Source organism: Elgaria multicarinata, chromosome 9, assembly GCF_023053635.1.
Source record: "Elgaria multicarinata webbii isolate HBS135686 ecotype San Diego chromosome 9, rElgMul1.1.pri, whole genome shotgun sequence".
NCBI classification, from domain to species: Eukaryota; Metazoa; Chordata; class Lepidosauria; order Squamata; family Anguidae; genus Elgaria; species Elgaria multicarinata.
The window spans coordinates 2,064,939-2,079,308 of NC_086179.1; the positions used below are offsets into that span (position 1 = coordinate 2,064,939).

The window sequence follows — 14,370 nt, forward strand, 5'->3', positions numbered from 1 at the left end:
GTTTTTAAATTTTGTATACTTTTTAATGTTTACTGTTTTTAACTTTTGTAAACCGCCCAGAGAGCTTCAGCTATGGGGCAGTATATAAATGTAATAAATTAAATAAACAAATAAATAAATAAATAAAAGACACGTGGATAGACACGTGTTCCCCCTCCCTGCTTCTCCTAATATCAGGCTCATTCCCCATCTGTGAAATGGGAATAACAGTGACACACTCCCCTTTGGGTTGTTGTGAAGACTCTCACACTAAAAACAGTGAACCACCCAGGGAACTTCGGCTATTGGGCGGTATAAAAATGCAATAAATAAATAAATGATGTATCCACAAAGGAAGGCAGCCTCCTCTGTGGTGGCCCCCCAACGCCCTTCAAAAGAAGATCCGACTGGGGCCAACTTTTTTTCCTTTTTGGCGCCAAGTTAAACCGTTTTCTTTTTTGCTTTGGCATTTTAACATTTGTACATTTTATATAAACATTTAAGTTACTTTTGTACTGAATGATGGCTGTTTGTTTTGCTGATTGAAGAAAAGTTTTTTTAAAAATACTTTTTAGTGTGTAATTGTATTGTTTTTATATTAGATTTGTTGTCTGCTTTTGATGTTGTAAGACAGTCAATTTATTATTATTATTATTTATTATTATTATTATTTATTTATTTATTTATATAGCACCATCAATGTACATGGTGCTGTACAGATTACACAGTAAATAGCAAGACCCTGCCGCATAGGCTTACAATCTAATAAGTTGTAGTAAACAATAAAGAGGGAAGGAGAATGCAAACAGGCACAGGGAAGTGTAAACAGGCACCGGGTAGGGTGAAGCTAAACAGTATAGAGTCAGAACAAACTCAATATTTAAAAGCTATAGGGAACAGAAAAGTTTTTAGCTGAGTTTTAAAAGCTGTGATTGAGTTGGTAGTTCTCAAGTGTTCTGGAAGAGCGTTCCAGGCGTAAGGGGCAGCAGAAGAAAAAGGACGAAGCCGAGTAAGGGAAGTAGAGGTCCTTGGGCAGGCGAGAAGCAGGAGAGCACGAGCGGGACAATAGTGTGAGATGAGAGAGGAGAGATAGGCAGGAGCTAGGCCGTGAAAAGCTTTGAAGGTCAACAGGAGAAGTTTATATTGGATTCTGGAGTGAATTGGAAGCCAATGAAGAGATTTCAAAAGTGGAGTGACATGGTCAGAGCGGCGGGCCAAGAAGATGATCTTAGCGACAGAGTGGTGGACAGAGACCAGCGGACTGATGTCAGACGAAGGAAGGCCAGAGAGAAGAAGGTTGCAGTAGTCCAACCGAGAGATAACCAGTGCGTGAACGAGAGTCTTGGCAGAAGAGACAGACAAAAATGGTCGAATCCTGGCCATATTATACAGCAATATAGATCTAATATAGATCTAATAAATAGATAGTTTTTCGTAAATTCCAACTGTAAAGAATTCATCAGTACTAGCCTTGGGGAGTTTGTGTGCGTAACTCCTGCTAGCTGTTCAGCGCTCCCCAAACTCTCATTCCCTTCTTTTCCTGCTCCCTTAAGTTTGATGCGCTTGATGTCTTTCTGCCAGGCGGATGCTTCCTGGACAGGCCTCCACAGGCTGCTCCCCTCGGCAGGCAGCGCACCCACCTGATCCCGCCAGGGCAGAAGGAACCCAAGAACAGGATGAGGGCTGTTTTGCAGACCCCTCCTCAGCGCGTGCTGCAGCTCACTCTCGCCCTGGTCAAACCAGATGCCGTGGCTCACCCCCTCTTCCTCAAGGTAAGAGCACAGCTGCAGAAGAGGACACCCGCCTTTCTGCCCAAAGATAGCATTCAGGGCACCTAATTATTCTCCCTTTCCAGACCACCTTAGAAGGCCAATCAGACGATTTTAAAATTAGATGGCTGTTGGCTGATTTGGACAAATTCATCAGCTATACCCGCAGCCTTCCTCAACCTGGGGGGCTCCAGATGTGTTGGACTGCACCTCCCATAATGCCCCAGCCAGTTGGCTGGGGCATTCTGGGAGTTGTAGTCCAACACATCTGGAGCACCCCAGGTTGAGGAAGGCTGAGCTATAGGATAGCTTTGTTTGCACTAGCTGCAAGAAAGTTAAGAGCAGCCTTTCTAAACCAGACCACTGTCAAATCCTAAGGGGGTTAAACAGAAGGAAAAGGAAAGGAACCTCTTGCGCAAGCACTGAGTCATTACTGACTCTTGGAGGGACGCCAGCTTTCGCTGACGTTTTCTTGGCAGGCCTTTTAGCGGGGTGGTTTGCCGTTGCCTTCCCCGGCCGTTATTACCTTTCCCCCAGCTAACTGGGTACTCATTTTACCGACCTCGGGAGGATGGAAGGCTGAGTTGACCTGAGCCGGCTGCCTGAAACCAACTTCCACTGGGATCAAACTCAGGCCGTGGGGAGAGTTTCAGCTGCAGAAACTGCTGCGAATGTTCTAAATCTTGATCATTTTACTGTATTCTTGTTTTATTGTATCAAATGTTTCTTTGTTTTGTGTGCTTTGTGTTTGTATTGTGATGGCTGTTGGCTATAAATAAAATATTGAGAGAGAAATAATTCATAGAATCATAGAATCATACAATAGCAGAGTTGGAAAGGGTCTACAAGGCCATCTAGTCCAACCCCCTGCTCAATGCAGGAATCCACCCTAAAGCATCCCTGACAGGTGGTTGTCCAGCTGCCTCTTGAAGGCCTCTAGTGTGGGAGAGCCCACAACCTCCCTAGGTAACTGGTTCCGTTGTCGTACTGCTCTAACAGTCAGGAAGTTTTTCCTGATGTCCAGCCGGAATCTGGCTTCCTTTAACTTGGGCCCGTTATTCCGTGTCCTGCACTCTGGGAGGATCGAGAAGAGATCCTGGCCCTCCTCTGTGTGACAACCTTTCAAGTATTTGAGGAGTGCTATCATGTCTCCCCTCAATCTTAATTATAAGGTCCAGCTTAAAAACAATTTTTTAAAGTAAAACATCATGTAGCCTTTGCCCCGTCTGGATTAAATTTCAGTTTGTTCGTTCTCAGCCAGCTGATATCAGACGCTAATTGAGGCTTTCTTGTTCAAAACCAGCATTTTAGGATTGTACACAGAAGGTAATGAGTAATGGGGAGGGGGGCAGGGATAAGCCACCCGCAACTGTCATCAAAGGGAGCCCCATGCAGAATGAATGCATCACAGTGGCTCAGTCTTGAGGTCCCAAGGGCATGACTTATAGTCGCTGGTGTGGATTTGAGAGAAAGGGGCAGGGCTTCTTCACAGCCAGAAGAGTTCTCCTGGGACACCACGTCAACCACCACCAGCAGCCCAGTGCTCTGCACCAGGGCGACCAGGGGAGGTGGACTTTGCCAGTGCTGCACTGTCTCCCCGTAAGAGCTATAGATGGTGCCCGTCTTACCAGGCGATAGAGTCTGATCCAGGAATCCTGCAGCTCATGACCTCGTAGTGCCCCATTGCAATGTTTTGCTTTCTCTCTAAACCCTTCCCTGTGTCCCTACTCAGGAGTTGCATTACAGATACCTTTGCACATGGATCCATTGCCAAGATCTCTCCATAAAAGATGTGCGAGGTTGTGGCCAGTAGACTCGATTGTGGCTCCCGTGCTGCCTGCCCTCTGCAGCCCCACAACTGCCCCTTCTGCCTCCCCCACCCTTGTTCGTAGTGCTGGGTTGAAGAGTTTATGATTCATGTTCTTTCTCTTTCTAGGCTGTGCATGAGACAATCCTGAACAACAGATTCTTGATTGTCAGGAGCAAGGATCTGCTGTGGAGCAGGCAGGACAGCCAGCGCTTCTACCAGGAGCACTCAGGTAGGGTCACAGGCACCCAGAGCTTCACCACAAACATTGTTCTGTCCATCTGAGCTGGGGAAGTAGATGGAGCCGGCAGAGAAGCTGGTAGCGGCCACGTCAACAGACAGCTCTGCTTTGGAGGGATTAGGGGAGTCGTTTCCTTCCTTCCTTCCTTCCTTCTGCTACCTCCAGGCCAGCCTTACCCAAGCTGTCCCCCTCCAGATGTGTTCGACTGCAAGCCCCATAATTCCCAGCCAGCGTGCCAGATGTTTTGGGCACGCTGGTTGGGAATTACAGGAGTTGCAGTCCAAGACATCAGGAAGGTGGGCAGCTTTGGGTGGGCTGATGCAGGCTGATTCATCTTATGCTGGTGACCCGCTGGCCCCATGCTGTCGGCAGGGACAGGTGTGGAGCCCCAAATCCTCACAGCAGGGTGTACAGGAAGCAGAAAACCCACATGCCTGTTCATACAATGAGTTTCCTACACGGAATGGATGCATCCGTGTAGGAATTGTGCCTTGCGCAGAATGGCCCTTAGCCATGAAGCTCGGTGGGTAAGCCCCTTCCTGGGACAAGTGCAGTCCCTGCACTCGTCTGCATCGCCAAGTTGCTTGAAAGACAGAAACGACGCTGCGCTTTGTGCGTAAGAAAAAGGAGAAGAATGTGGGAAATCTCGGAGGGCCTCTGATAAAAGCCTGCGTTTCTCTTCTTTTTTCAGGGCGTTTTTTCTACCAGAGGCTGGTGGAGTTCATGGCCAGGTATGCCCACGACATGTCTTGAGAAATACTCCTCCCCCCCACCCACCGCCTTCATGCCCCTGGATTCCTCTCTGTGTTGGGTGATCCCCATAGCACCCTTCAACTAAATTCACGCCAGCTGTATTTATGTAAATTAATACAGTGAAACATTTATATCCCACCCTTGCGATGCAACGGCACTGCTCGGAGCGGCCGATAACATTTTAAAACTAGCTACCTTGAGCACTGTTTTCTTAGTGAAAAGGCGGGGTATAAATCAGATAATTAATAAATGCATAATATTACAATTGTGTAAAATAGCAGTTCACCAAGGAGCCAGAATCAGCATTTATGGTTTTAGTTTTTGTAAACCGCCCAGAGAGCTTCAGCTATTGGGCGGTATAAAAATGCAATAAATAAATAAATAAACAAACAAACAAACCATGATCTGCCATTTAGCTCAAAAGCCTGCCAGAATAAAATGCTCTTCAACAGCTTTCCCCAATCTGGTGCCCTCCAGCGGTGTTGGACTGCAGCTCCCAGAATTCCCTTCCAGCGGGCTGGTCTTCAACAACTGGTGCAGAGCTGCGACGGAGGGAGCCAGAAGCACTTTATGGGGCAAGGAAGTGCACAATGCAGGAGCAGCCCCCGGGGAGGCCCTGTTTCCAGTTCTACTCTGCTTCACCAAATTGATTGAAGGATAAGTCATGTCAGAGCAGGACAGGAGGGCCCTTATCCCTCATGAGCACTGCTTGCCTACAAAGATGGTATATGTGGAAAGCAGGAAGTCACCAGTGAACTATTGTCCCCCAGGGGAAGCGGATTTCTGGTTCTGAAGAATGGGAAGGAAGAGGGAACAATGGTCTTGGAGTATGCAAAATCCAGGACGACGTGAACTTGTTTGTGATATATCTTCTTCTCTGCTCTCTAGCGGCCCCATGAGGGCTTACATCCTGGCCCACAAAGAAGCCATCCCACTCTGGAGATCTCTGATGGGCCCCACCAAGGTATTTCGTGCCCAGCACACGGACCCGGAGTCCATCCGGGGGACATTTGGCCTCACCGACACCCGGAACACTGTGCACGGCTCAGGTAAGTCCGAAAGACGTGGTAGAGGGAGGAACATATTAAGCACATTTCACCTAGAATTGTGTTCCCAAAGCAATTTGCAATGTTCAGGGTCCCATGAAAACAAACACATGCAGAATTGGCGTAATACTTTGGGCCAAGAAACACTGTCAGCTGGGAGTGTGAAATTGTTCCAAGGAATTCCACAGAATCCACCACAAGCAAAGCCTGTGGGAAGCTAAAACGCGTCTCATCATCAAACCTAACTGCAGATTTTCGAGATTTTGAAGTTGGGCTTCTCAGAATGCTCCATGCAGGCCAGGCACCTAATTCCTCATTTGCAGAGCGTTCCCTCTTCTGTGCTGAGCAGCGCCTCTTACCAGCTTCAGATGGGATGCCAACTACGCCCTTGCCTGGCCACTGAGTTCGTGCACTGGGAACCTCATAGTTCGATGACTGCAATGCACTTTATGTGAAGCTACCCTTGTACAGCATCCGGATGCAAACAACGCCCTATGAAGACAGACTGCAAGAACTGGGCATGTTTAGCCGGGAGAAGAGAAGATGGAGGGGGGACATGAGAGCACTCTTCAAATCCTTGAAAGGTTGTCACACAGAGGAGGGCCAGGATCTCTTCTCGATCATCCCAGAGGGCAGGATATGGAACAATGGGCTCAAGTTACAGGAAGCCACATTCCGGCTGGACATCAGGAAAAACTTCCTGGCTGTTAGAGCAGTACAACAATGGAATCAGTTGCCTGGTGAGGTTGTGGCCTCTCCCACCCTAGAGGCCTTCCAGAGGCAGCTGGACAGCCATCTGTCAGGGATGCTTTCAGGTGGATTCCTGCATTGAGCAGGGGGTTGGACTTGATGGCCTTGTAGGCCCCTTCCAACTCTGCTGTTCTATGATTCTATGACGCTGCAGTGGCCGGGATGTTGACTGGGATGCCTGACCAAGCATACGTGATCCCAGCTGCACTGGTTGCCTATTTATTTATTTATTTATTTATTTATTACATTTTTATACTGCCCAATAGCCGAAGCTCTCTGGGCGGTTCACAAAATGCCTATGAGCTACCAAACCAGGTTTAAGGTTTTGTTGCTGGCATATAAAGGTCTGAGTGACTTAGGATCCAATCGCCTTCCCCTGTGGAACTCTCTACCTCTGGAGGTCAGGCAGGTGCCAGCACTGGTTGTTTGCGGCGCCTCCTGAAAACAGCTCTATTTCAAGAAACCTTCCTTCATTGAGCAGCCAAAATTTTCATTGGTGCTCCTTTTTCAAAAAGAACAATTTTAATATCGTGTTTTACTCTTTTTTATCATTTTATTCCTTTATCGCTTTTTGTTCACTGCTACGGAACCTCTTTAGACGAGGAGCGGTAAACACATGTTGTAAAGAAAGAAAGAAATCAACCCTCCGGCCACAAGAGAATTGGAGGAGGCCTTGCCAGTTGTACTGCAACTTGCAGGTTGCCATCTGGGAGCAATCTGGAACCGGGCCTTCTCCGTTTGTGGCGCTCACTTTGCGGGATGCTCTCTCCCTTGGTACGTGGGTGGCGCCAACTGTGACATGCTTGAGGCCCCAGTTACAGACTGGTCTGTTCACCCAGGCTTCCCTGACTGATTGTCCTGCCCAGTTAGTTTATTGTTGGTTCTCTGATTTTAAATGTTAAAATTTGGGAGTGTGTTGTCGTCGTCGTCGTCTTCTGTTTAAAATGTTTTAACGGATACATTTTTTATTGACTGTTTTTAAGAACATCAGAAGTGCCCTGATGCTGGATCAGACCAAGGGTCCATCTAGTCCAGCAAACTCTTCACACAGTGGCCAACCATTGTTGTTCTTCTTCTTGTTGTTGTTGTTATTATTATTATTATTCACCATCAATGCACATGATTATTTTATTTATTTATTGCATTTGTATACCGCCCCATCGCCAAAGCTCTCTGGGCAGTTTACATAATATTAAGTCACTTACAAACAATATACAAAAACTAAAAACAACAAAAACACACAATATACACATACATTTAAAACCACTATTCTACTACAATATTTATGTATTTATTTAATTATTTATTAAATTTATATACCGCCCCATAGCCGAAGCTCTCTGGGCGGTTTACAATAAAACTTGCATATTAAACAGAATCATTATTACTTTGGTAACAAGAGTTCAAAATGGTTAGCAAAAAAACATAGAAATAGGAATAAAATAGCAATAGAATATAATAATTCTCAAACACATAGCACAGAACAAATAGTAGGACACTTTTCTGTATACTTTGAAAAATTATATTCTTTAGGTAAGCCCTCTCGCGGGGGGGAATTAAAGAATATTTATAAAATTTTACAATTCTAGAGCTGAAAAATGAGCATAAACAAGTATTAACTAAGCCCATTGAAAGCAGAGAAATAGAAAATGTGATAAAGAAATTTAAAACAGAAAGTCCCCAGGTATAGATGACTATGGTTCAAAATCCTATCAAAAATTTAAATATCTGTTACTGACGTATATGATAACATTATTTAATCAGATAATGAAAGAGGCAGAATCACGACATTCATTGGAAGAGGCAAGGATTGCAGGTATTTTAAAACCAGGCAAGCAAAGGGATTAATTAGATTCGTATTGGCCAACGTCGTGTTCAGAGGAGGGCAACCAGGATGATCAGGGGTCTGGAAACAAAGCCCTATGAAGAGAGACTGAAAAAACTGGGCATGTTTAGCCTGGAGAAGAGAAGATGGAGGGGAGACATGATAGCACTCTTCAAATACTTGAAAGGTTGTTACAAAGAGGAGGGCCAGGATCTCTTCTCCATCCTCCCAGAATGCAGGACAGAGAATAACAGGCTCAAGTTAAAGGAAACCAGATTCCAGCTGGATATCAGGAAAAACTTCCTGACTGTTAGAGCAGGTCGACAATGGAATCAGTTGCCTAGGAAGGTGGTGGGCTCTCCCACACTAGAAGCCTTCAAGAGGCAGCTGCATAGCCATCTGTGAGGCATGCTTTAGGGTGGATTCCTGCCTTGAGCAGGGGGTTGGACTCGATGGCCTTAGAGGCCCCTTCTAACGCTACTATTCTATGATTCTATGATTATTAAACTAGGAAGTGAAATGATGCTATACATTGTAAATTACTTCAAGTCAACATTCTGTCTTTACGTTTTTTAATGTCGTATACCACCTTGAGATGCCATTTAAGGTATAGTTAAGGAAAAGGAAAGGAACCTCTCGTGCAAGCACTGAGTCATTACTGACTCTTGGAGGGACGCCAGCTTTCGCTGACGTTTTCTTGGCAGGCCTTATAGCGGGGTGGTTTGCTGTTGCCTTCCCCGGCCATTATTACCTTTCCCCCAGCTAACTGGGTACTCATTTTACCGACTTCGGGAAGATGGAAAGCCGAGTCGACCCGAGCCGGCTGCCTGAAACCAGCTTCCGCTGGGATCAAACTCAGGTTGTGGGGAGAGTTTCAGCTGCAGAAACTGCTGCTTTACCGCTCTGCGCCACATGAGGCTCTAAGTCTAAGGTATAGTTAAGTGGTCCATAAATTGATTAAATAAAAAAATGTGTGAAGAGCACACAGGTGGTGTCCTGAGCCGTAACCTCTTCGAAAGTGCCGCCGTTACCCAAACTCTCCCCGCGTGGTATGCGCTGTTACCCTCTCCCTTGTTCAAAGACCACCCTGCTCATGGTTTTTCCCCTCTCCTGCCCTGGCAGATTCAGCAGCATCAGCCAGCCGGGAAATTGCCTTCTTCTTCCCAGATTTCAGCGAAGAGGACTGGTACGAGCACGAGGAGCCGCAGCTGCGCAATGGGCCGGCTTGCTGTGATGCCAAGGAGGTCATTCGCCATAGGCCCAAAGACGGCTGGACAGAGGCAGACTGAAGGCACGCAGGGGGCCCTGGTGTCAGGGGGCACGCACAGGGGCCTGCTTCTTGAGATGGCAGCTGTTATAATTTTCCCTCGTAAGGAAGAGGCTCCAGCCCCTGGATCATTTTAGTTGCCCTTTCCTGGCAACTAAATTCAAGAAGCATCATGAACTCCAACAAAATTATTTGGACTGAGAGATTAAAACACACACCCAGGAACAAGAGGAAACCCCCCGAAATGCACAAACACAGTATAGCTGTCTTAAGGCTGCCAGAATGTATATTCTATGGCATCACTGCCCTTATAAATGACAACTTCACCTGACTCATCCTAGGATGATTTCTTTTATTTTGGAAACACTGGTGAACACTTTGATTTGATTTATTAGATTTATATACCGCCCCATAGCCAAAGCTCTCTGGGTGGTTTACAGAAGTTAAAAAACAGTGAACATTAAAAAGTATACAGAATTTAAAACCATCAAAAACATAAACAGTATAAAAACAACGGAGTCCATTTAACAACAGTTCTGGGGTCTGTTAAAAAAACAATTTTAGCGTTGTTGTATGCTGTTAAATGCCTGGGAAAATAGAAAAGTCTTGACCTGGTGCTGAAAAGATAACAATGTTGGCTCCAGGCGAGCCTCATCGGGGAGATCATTCCATAATTGGGGGGCCACCACTGAGAAGGCCCTCTCCCTTGTTGCCATCCTCCGAGCTTCCCTCGGAGTAGGCACTCGGAGGAGGACCTTAGATGTTGAGCACAGTGTATGGGTAGGTTCATGTCGGGAGAGGCGTTCCATCAGGTATTGTGGTCTAGAACCTGGTGCCCTCCAGATGTTTTGGACCGCAACCCCAGGATTCTCGATCGTTGGCCATGGTGGCAGGGGCTGATTGGAGTTGGAAGTCCTAAACATCTGAAGGGCACCAGGTTGGGGAAGGCAGTGGAGCCTGTGGAGAGTGCCTTTAGTGGTGGAAGGAGAAATGATGACGCTTCTCCAGTTCTAGAGGAGCCAGGACTACACACTTTGCCTTTCACATTGTTATCAGCCACTTTTTACATCAGCCAACAACAGAACATTTGCATGGCTTGAATTCCGAACGACAGCAATGTCTTCTGGAATTGCAAATTTCTTCTTGAACTGTACGTTTTGTGTATGATGACACATTTTTAAAAAGCCCCGATAGCATCAGGTAACAGGTCTGTCGTTTCTGGTGGATTGGGGGACAGAGCATTGCTGAAAGCCTGGGCACCACTGCTGCCAAGGCAGGTAGATCTGCTCAGCTTGCCTCCTGCAATATGGGTTCGATAACGATGAACTTCATCTGCACACATCGTCAAGGTCATTTTTAAAATGTTTATGAACTCAGGAAAAATAAATATATTCACAAGACCTGTCTTTGCTACTACCTGTTGTTTCTTGTAAACAAACTACTGCCCAAACCCAGCTAAAAGGGACTATTTATTTATTTATTTATTTATTACATTTCTATACCGCCCAATAGCCGGAGCTCTCTGGGCGGTTCACAAAACTAGATTTCTAATTATATATATTTTTATGAGGCTGCAATTTCTCTTCCGTAAAAACACTGAAAGGTGGAAACAGGCTAGCTTCTCACAAAACGAAGGGCCAGAAAAGTGGCTTCATATTTTGCTACATATCATGAGTTCTACAAGGGCTGGAGGATTGCTTTTTCTTTTCTTTTTTATTAAAGCTGAGAATCTGGAGAACTAAGGCTTATCCCTAGAGGGTCAATTGCACCTCCTTGCCCCGTCTTGCAAATGCCCATGAGCGTGAATGAAATTGGGAATGGCTGTCCTCACAATACGACAGTGAACCATCTTTCCGTGGCCTGTATGTTTCCTTCAGCATTTTCCCAGCCTTTCTCGGTGAAAGCACAGGTCGTTAAGACAGCGTTTCTCTGCAAGTGGAGACCCTCGCGTGCTTGCTGAGCTGAAGACGTCTCTCCTGCACCTTCCAAGGGCCTTCTCCTTTGGCTGTGACTAAGGGCTCCATCCGACGAGCGTTTTATTGCACACTCATTCAAGATTTTCCGCAGGTCCCTCACATGACGTCTGCCTCCCACACGCCTTCCCCCCCTTTCTGGCCTTCCTTGCGTGACAAAAAAACTCTCAAGAAAGTCCGATATAAATTTGAAGTTGCTGCGCTCTCCTGCTGTGTGCAAGGAGAAGCAGCGGGATTAGAGGAGCCTACTGAATGGGCCTGGTGGTGGTTGTTTCTTTCCTGTTTTGAAACAGGAAGTAACTGAGCAACGAAACCAGGAGCAGAGAAGCGGTGGGAGCCCTTAAGGTCACTTTGACTTTCTCTGCCCATCTTTTTGGAGAACATGCCCTTCTGCTTGCTAATAAACTGTGTTGGAAGCTCCAGTGGTCTAGCACTGGTCTAGTGGTCTAGCATCTGTGGTCTAGCATCTGTCCTTCAATCCCTGGACAAGCAGGACTCCTTCTCATAACCAGACTCACTGAGGGTGTGTGTGTGTGTGTCATGCTTGTATTTACTTGCACGCCTCCAAAGGTAGCTAGTCAGAACCTCATGACCGAAACTGAACCATCAGAATTTGTGAAGTGATATGAATGGCCACCTGCCACTAGACCCAATCTGACTGCCATCTCTCGACCGTAGATCCCTACAATGACATATATGCCAAGAGCTCCTGCATGTCCCGTATTCTGAAGGAGGGGCATCTGTGGGCAAAACGGCTTTCGGCTCCCCGCCTCACTTCCTGCTTGTTGTTTCTCTCCATTGCTAGCTGCCACATCTACCTACGGGTTGCAGAGCAGCCAGCGGGATCACTGAATATACACAAATGTCTCAACAAGGCAATGGGGTTGCACACGTCTCGAGGCAGAGCAGCAACACCGACTGGGAAACTGCTCAAATGCAAAGGAAGCTGCTCTTCGCTCCTGCACACAGGTCTGCAAAAGCGTGAGGGTACTGAGAAGGGATGAGGGAGAATGATGGCAGCTCTAGTGAGACTGCGAGGAACGGCAGACGTTTTTGCTGCTCAGTAGCTGTTCCTGGAAACTGACAAAGAAATCGTCCCGCCGGGTTTGGCCAACACAATAAGCCACCATGGGCATCAAGTCAAGCGCTGGGTTCTCAGCCTGGCTTGTGCATGGAAAATAAGCCACCTTACAAAACCCGGGCCGAGCTTGGCTCTCGGCGCGTTCCCTTCAAACTGAGTATCTCAGCGATGAGCTGAAGGACAGGGCCTACTCGGAATCATCTCAGCTGCTCCAGATCAAATCTCATGTCTCATCTGGCCATTTGCGGGTGAGGGGGGTTGTAAGGTTCAAATTTTGGCCAACTACGTAGACAGATGTTAAATGATCTCACTAAATGGAGTCAACTAAACCTAACATGGCTTGGCAGAATAGCTGCTGTAAAGATGAACCTATTGCCTAAATTTCTGTTCCTCTATCAGGTCTTACCCATTAAAATCCCGGCTAAGCGCTTCTCCAAATGGCAAGCCATGTTGGATCGTTTTGTCAGTGGAGGCAAACGCTCTCGTATAAACAAAAAGGTGGTTTTGACAGCATTAAAATGCCAATTTAAAACTGGGGAGCATTAAAAACAACCCACCAAAGCAGATCCACCAGGAGGCAAGGAGGTAGCAGTTACAACCAAAGGCCTAGTGGGATTTTTAGGAAGCCTCCACTCTCGCCGCCCCCCCCCCCCCCACAAGTCATCTATGAAGATGGAGCACTGCATCCCCCAAGAAGGCCCCGTCCTTGTCCCAGCCAAACATACCTCACCGTGTGGGGGAACGTGGAGCAAGGCCGCTGAAGAACAGTGCAGTTACGGGGCAAGTATATGTGGCAGGGGACAGTCCTTCAAATATCCTGTTGGGAAAACATTTTGTTCTTTTTGCAGGTAGTAACCGGTGCAATTTAAGCCAGGACGAGTTCAACAACACCAGCGTGATGTGACCTTCAAAGCAGAAGCAGAACATTGCTCCGGCTGCTACATTTCATACCAGCTGTACGTAATTCCCAATGACAGTCCCACACAGTGTGTTACAGTCACCTGATATGGACGTGACCGAGGCAGGTGTGCCCAGATCTGCTTTTCCCAGGAGAGGCAGGATTCTTTTGGCTGCAGAATGGCAAAGAGAGACGGAAGAGGAGAGATGAGCAGAAGGAAGACCAGTCAAAAGAAGATGACAAAAGTCCAAATGGGAGATAACCAAAGCATGGACAAGGGTCTTATCAGAAGATTCACCCATGTGGGCCTATTTGAATGCTAGTTTATTTTATTTATTTATTTATTTATTACATTTTTATACCACCCAATAGCCGAAGCTCTCTGGGCGGTTCACAAAAATTAAAACCACAATAAAACAACCAACAGGTTAAAAACACAAATACAAAATACAGTATAAAAAGCACAACAAGGATAAAAATCACACAGCAAAATTGATATAAAATTAAAATACAGAGTTAAAACAGTAAAATTTAAATTTAAGTTAAAATTAAGTGTTAAAATACTGAGAGAATAAAAAGGTCTTCAGCTGGTGACGAAAGGAGTACAGTGCAGGCGCCACGCGGACCTCTCTGGGGAGCTCATTCCACAGCCGGGGTGCCACAGCGGAGAAGGCCCTCCTCCTAGTAGCCACCTGCCTCACTTCCTTTGGCAGGGGCTCACGGAGAAGGGCCCCTGTAGATGATCTTAAGGTCCGGGCAGGTACATATGGGAGGAGGCGTTCCTTCAAATAACCTGGCCCCAAACCATTTAGGGCTTTAAATGTCAATATCAGCACTTTGAATCAGGCCCGGACCTGGACTGGCAGCCAATGAAGTTGTAAAAGGACTGGCGTAATGTGATCTCGCCGGCCAGTCCCTGTTAGTAAACGGGCTGCCCTGTTTTGTACCAGCTGAAGCTTCCGGACCGTTTTCAAAGGCAGC

The 14,370-nt window shown here is 46.6% G+C and overlaps 1 protein-coding gene across 1 annotated transcript; it reads left to right on the plus strand.

Annotated features, from left to right (window-relative positions):
* Window positions 1–1,562: 1,562 nt before the first annotated feature.
* Window positions 1,563–10,809, plus strand: LOC134403505 (nucleoside diphosphate kinase 6-like). Its single transcript, XM_063133746.1, has 5 exons — window positions 1,563–1,751; window positions 3,685–3,787; window positions 4,488–4,527; window positions 5,438–5,598; window positions 9,293–10,809. The coding sequence occupies exons 1-5, from the start codon at window positions 1,656–1,658 to the stop codon at window positions 9,457–9,459; spliced, it is 567 nt and encodes a 188-aa protein (XP_062989816.1). The 5' UTR covers window positions 1,563–1,655; the 3' UTR covers window positions 9,460–10,809.
* Window positions 10,810–14,370: the final 3,561 nt, after the last annotated feature.

Excerpts from the sequence above, each read along its gene's own strand:
- LOC134403505 (XM_063133746.1), top strand. The coding sequence starts at position 1,656 with ATGAGGGCTGTTTTGCAGACCCCTCCTCAGCGCGTGCTGCAGCTCACT. Across the intron at positions 3,788-4,487 it reads CTTCTACCAGGAGCACTCAG|GGCGTTTTTTCTACCAGAGG; the intron begins GTAGGGTCACAG and ends TTCTTTTTTCAG. Across the intron at positions 5,599-9,292 it reads GAACACTGTGCACGGCTCAG|ATTCAGCAGCATCAGCCAGC; the intron begins GTAAGTCCGAAA and ends CTGCCCTGGCAG.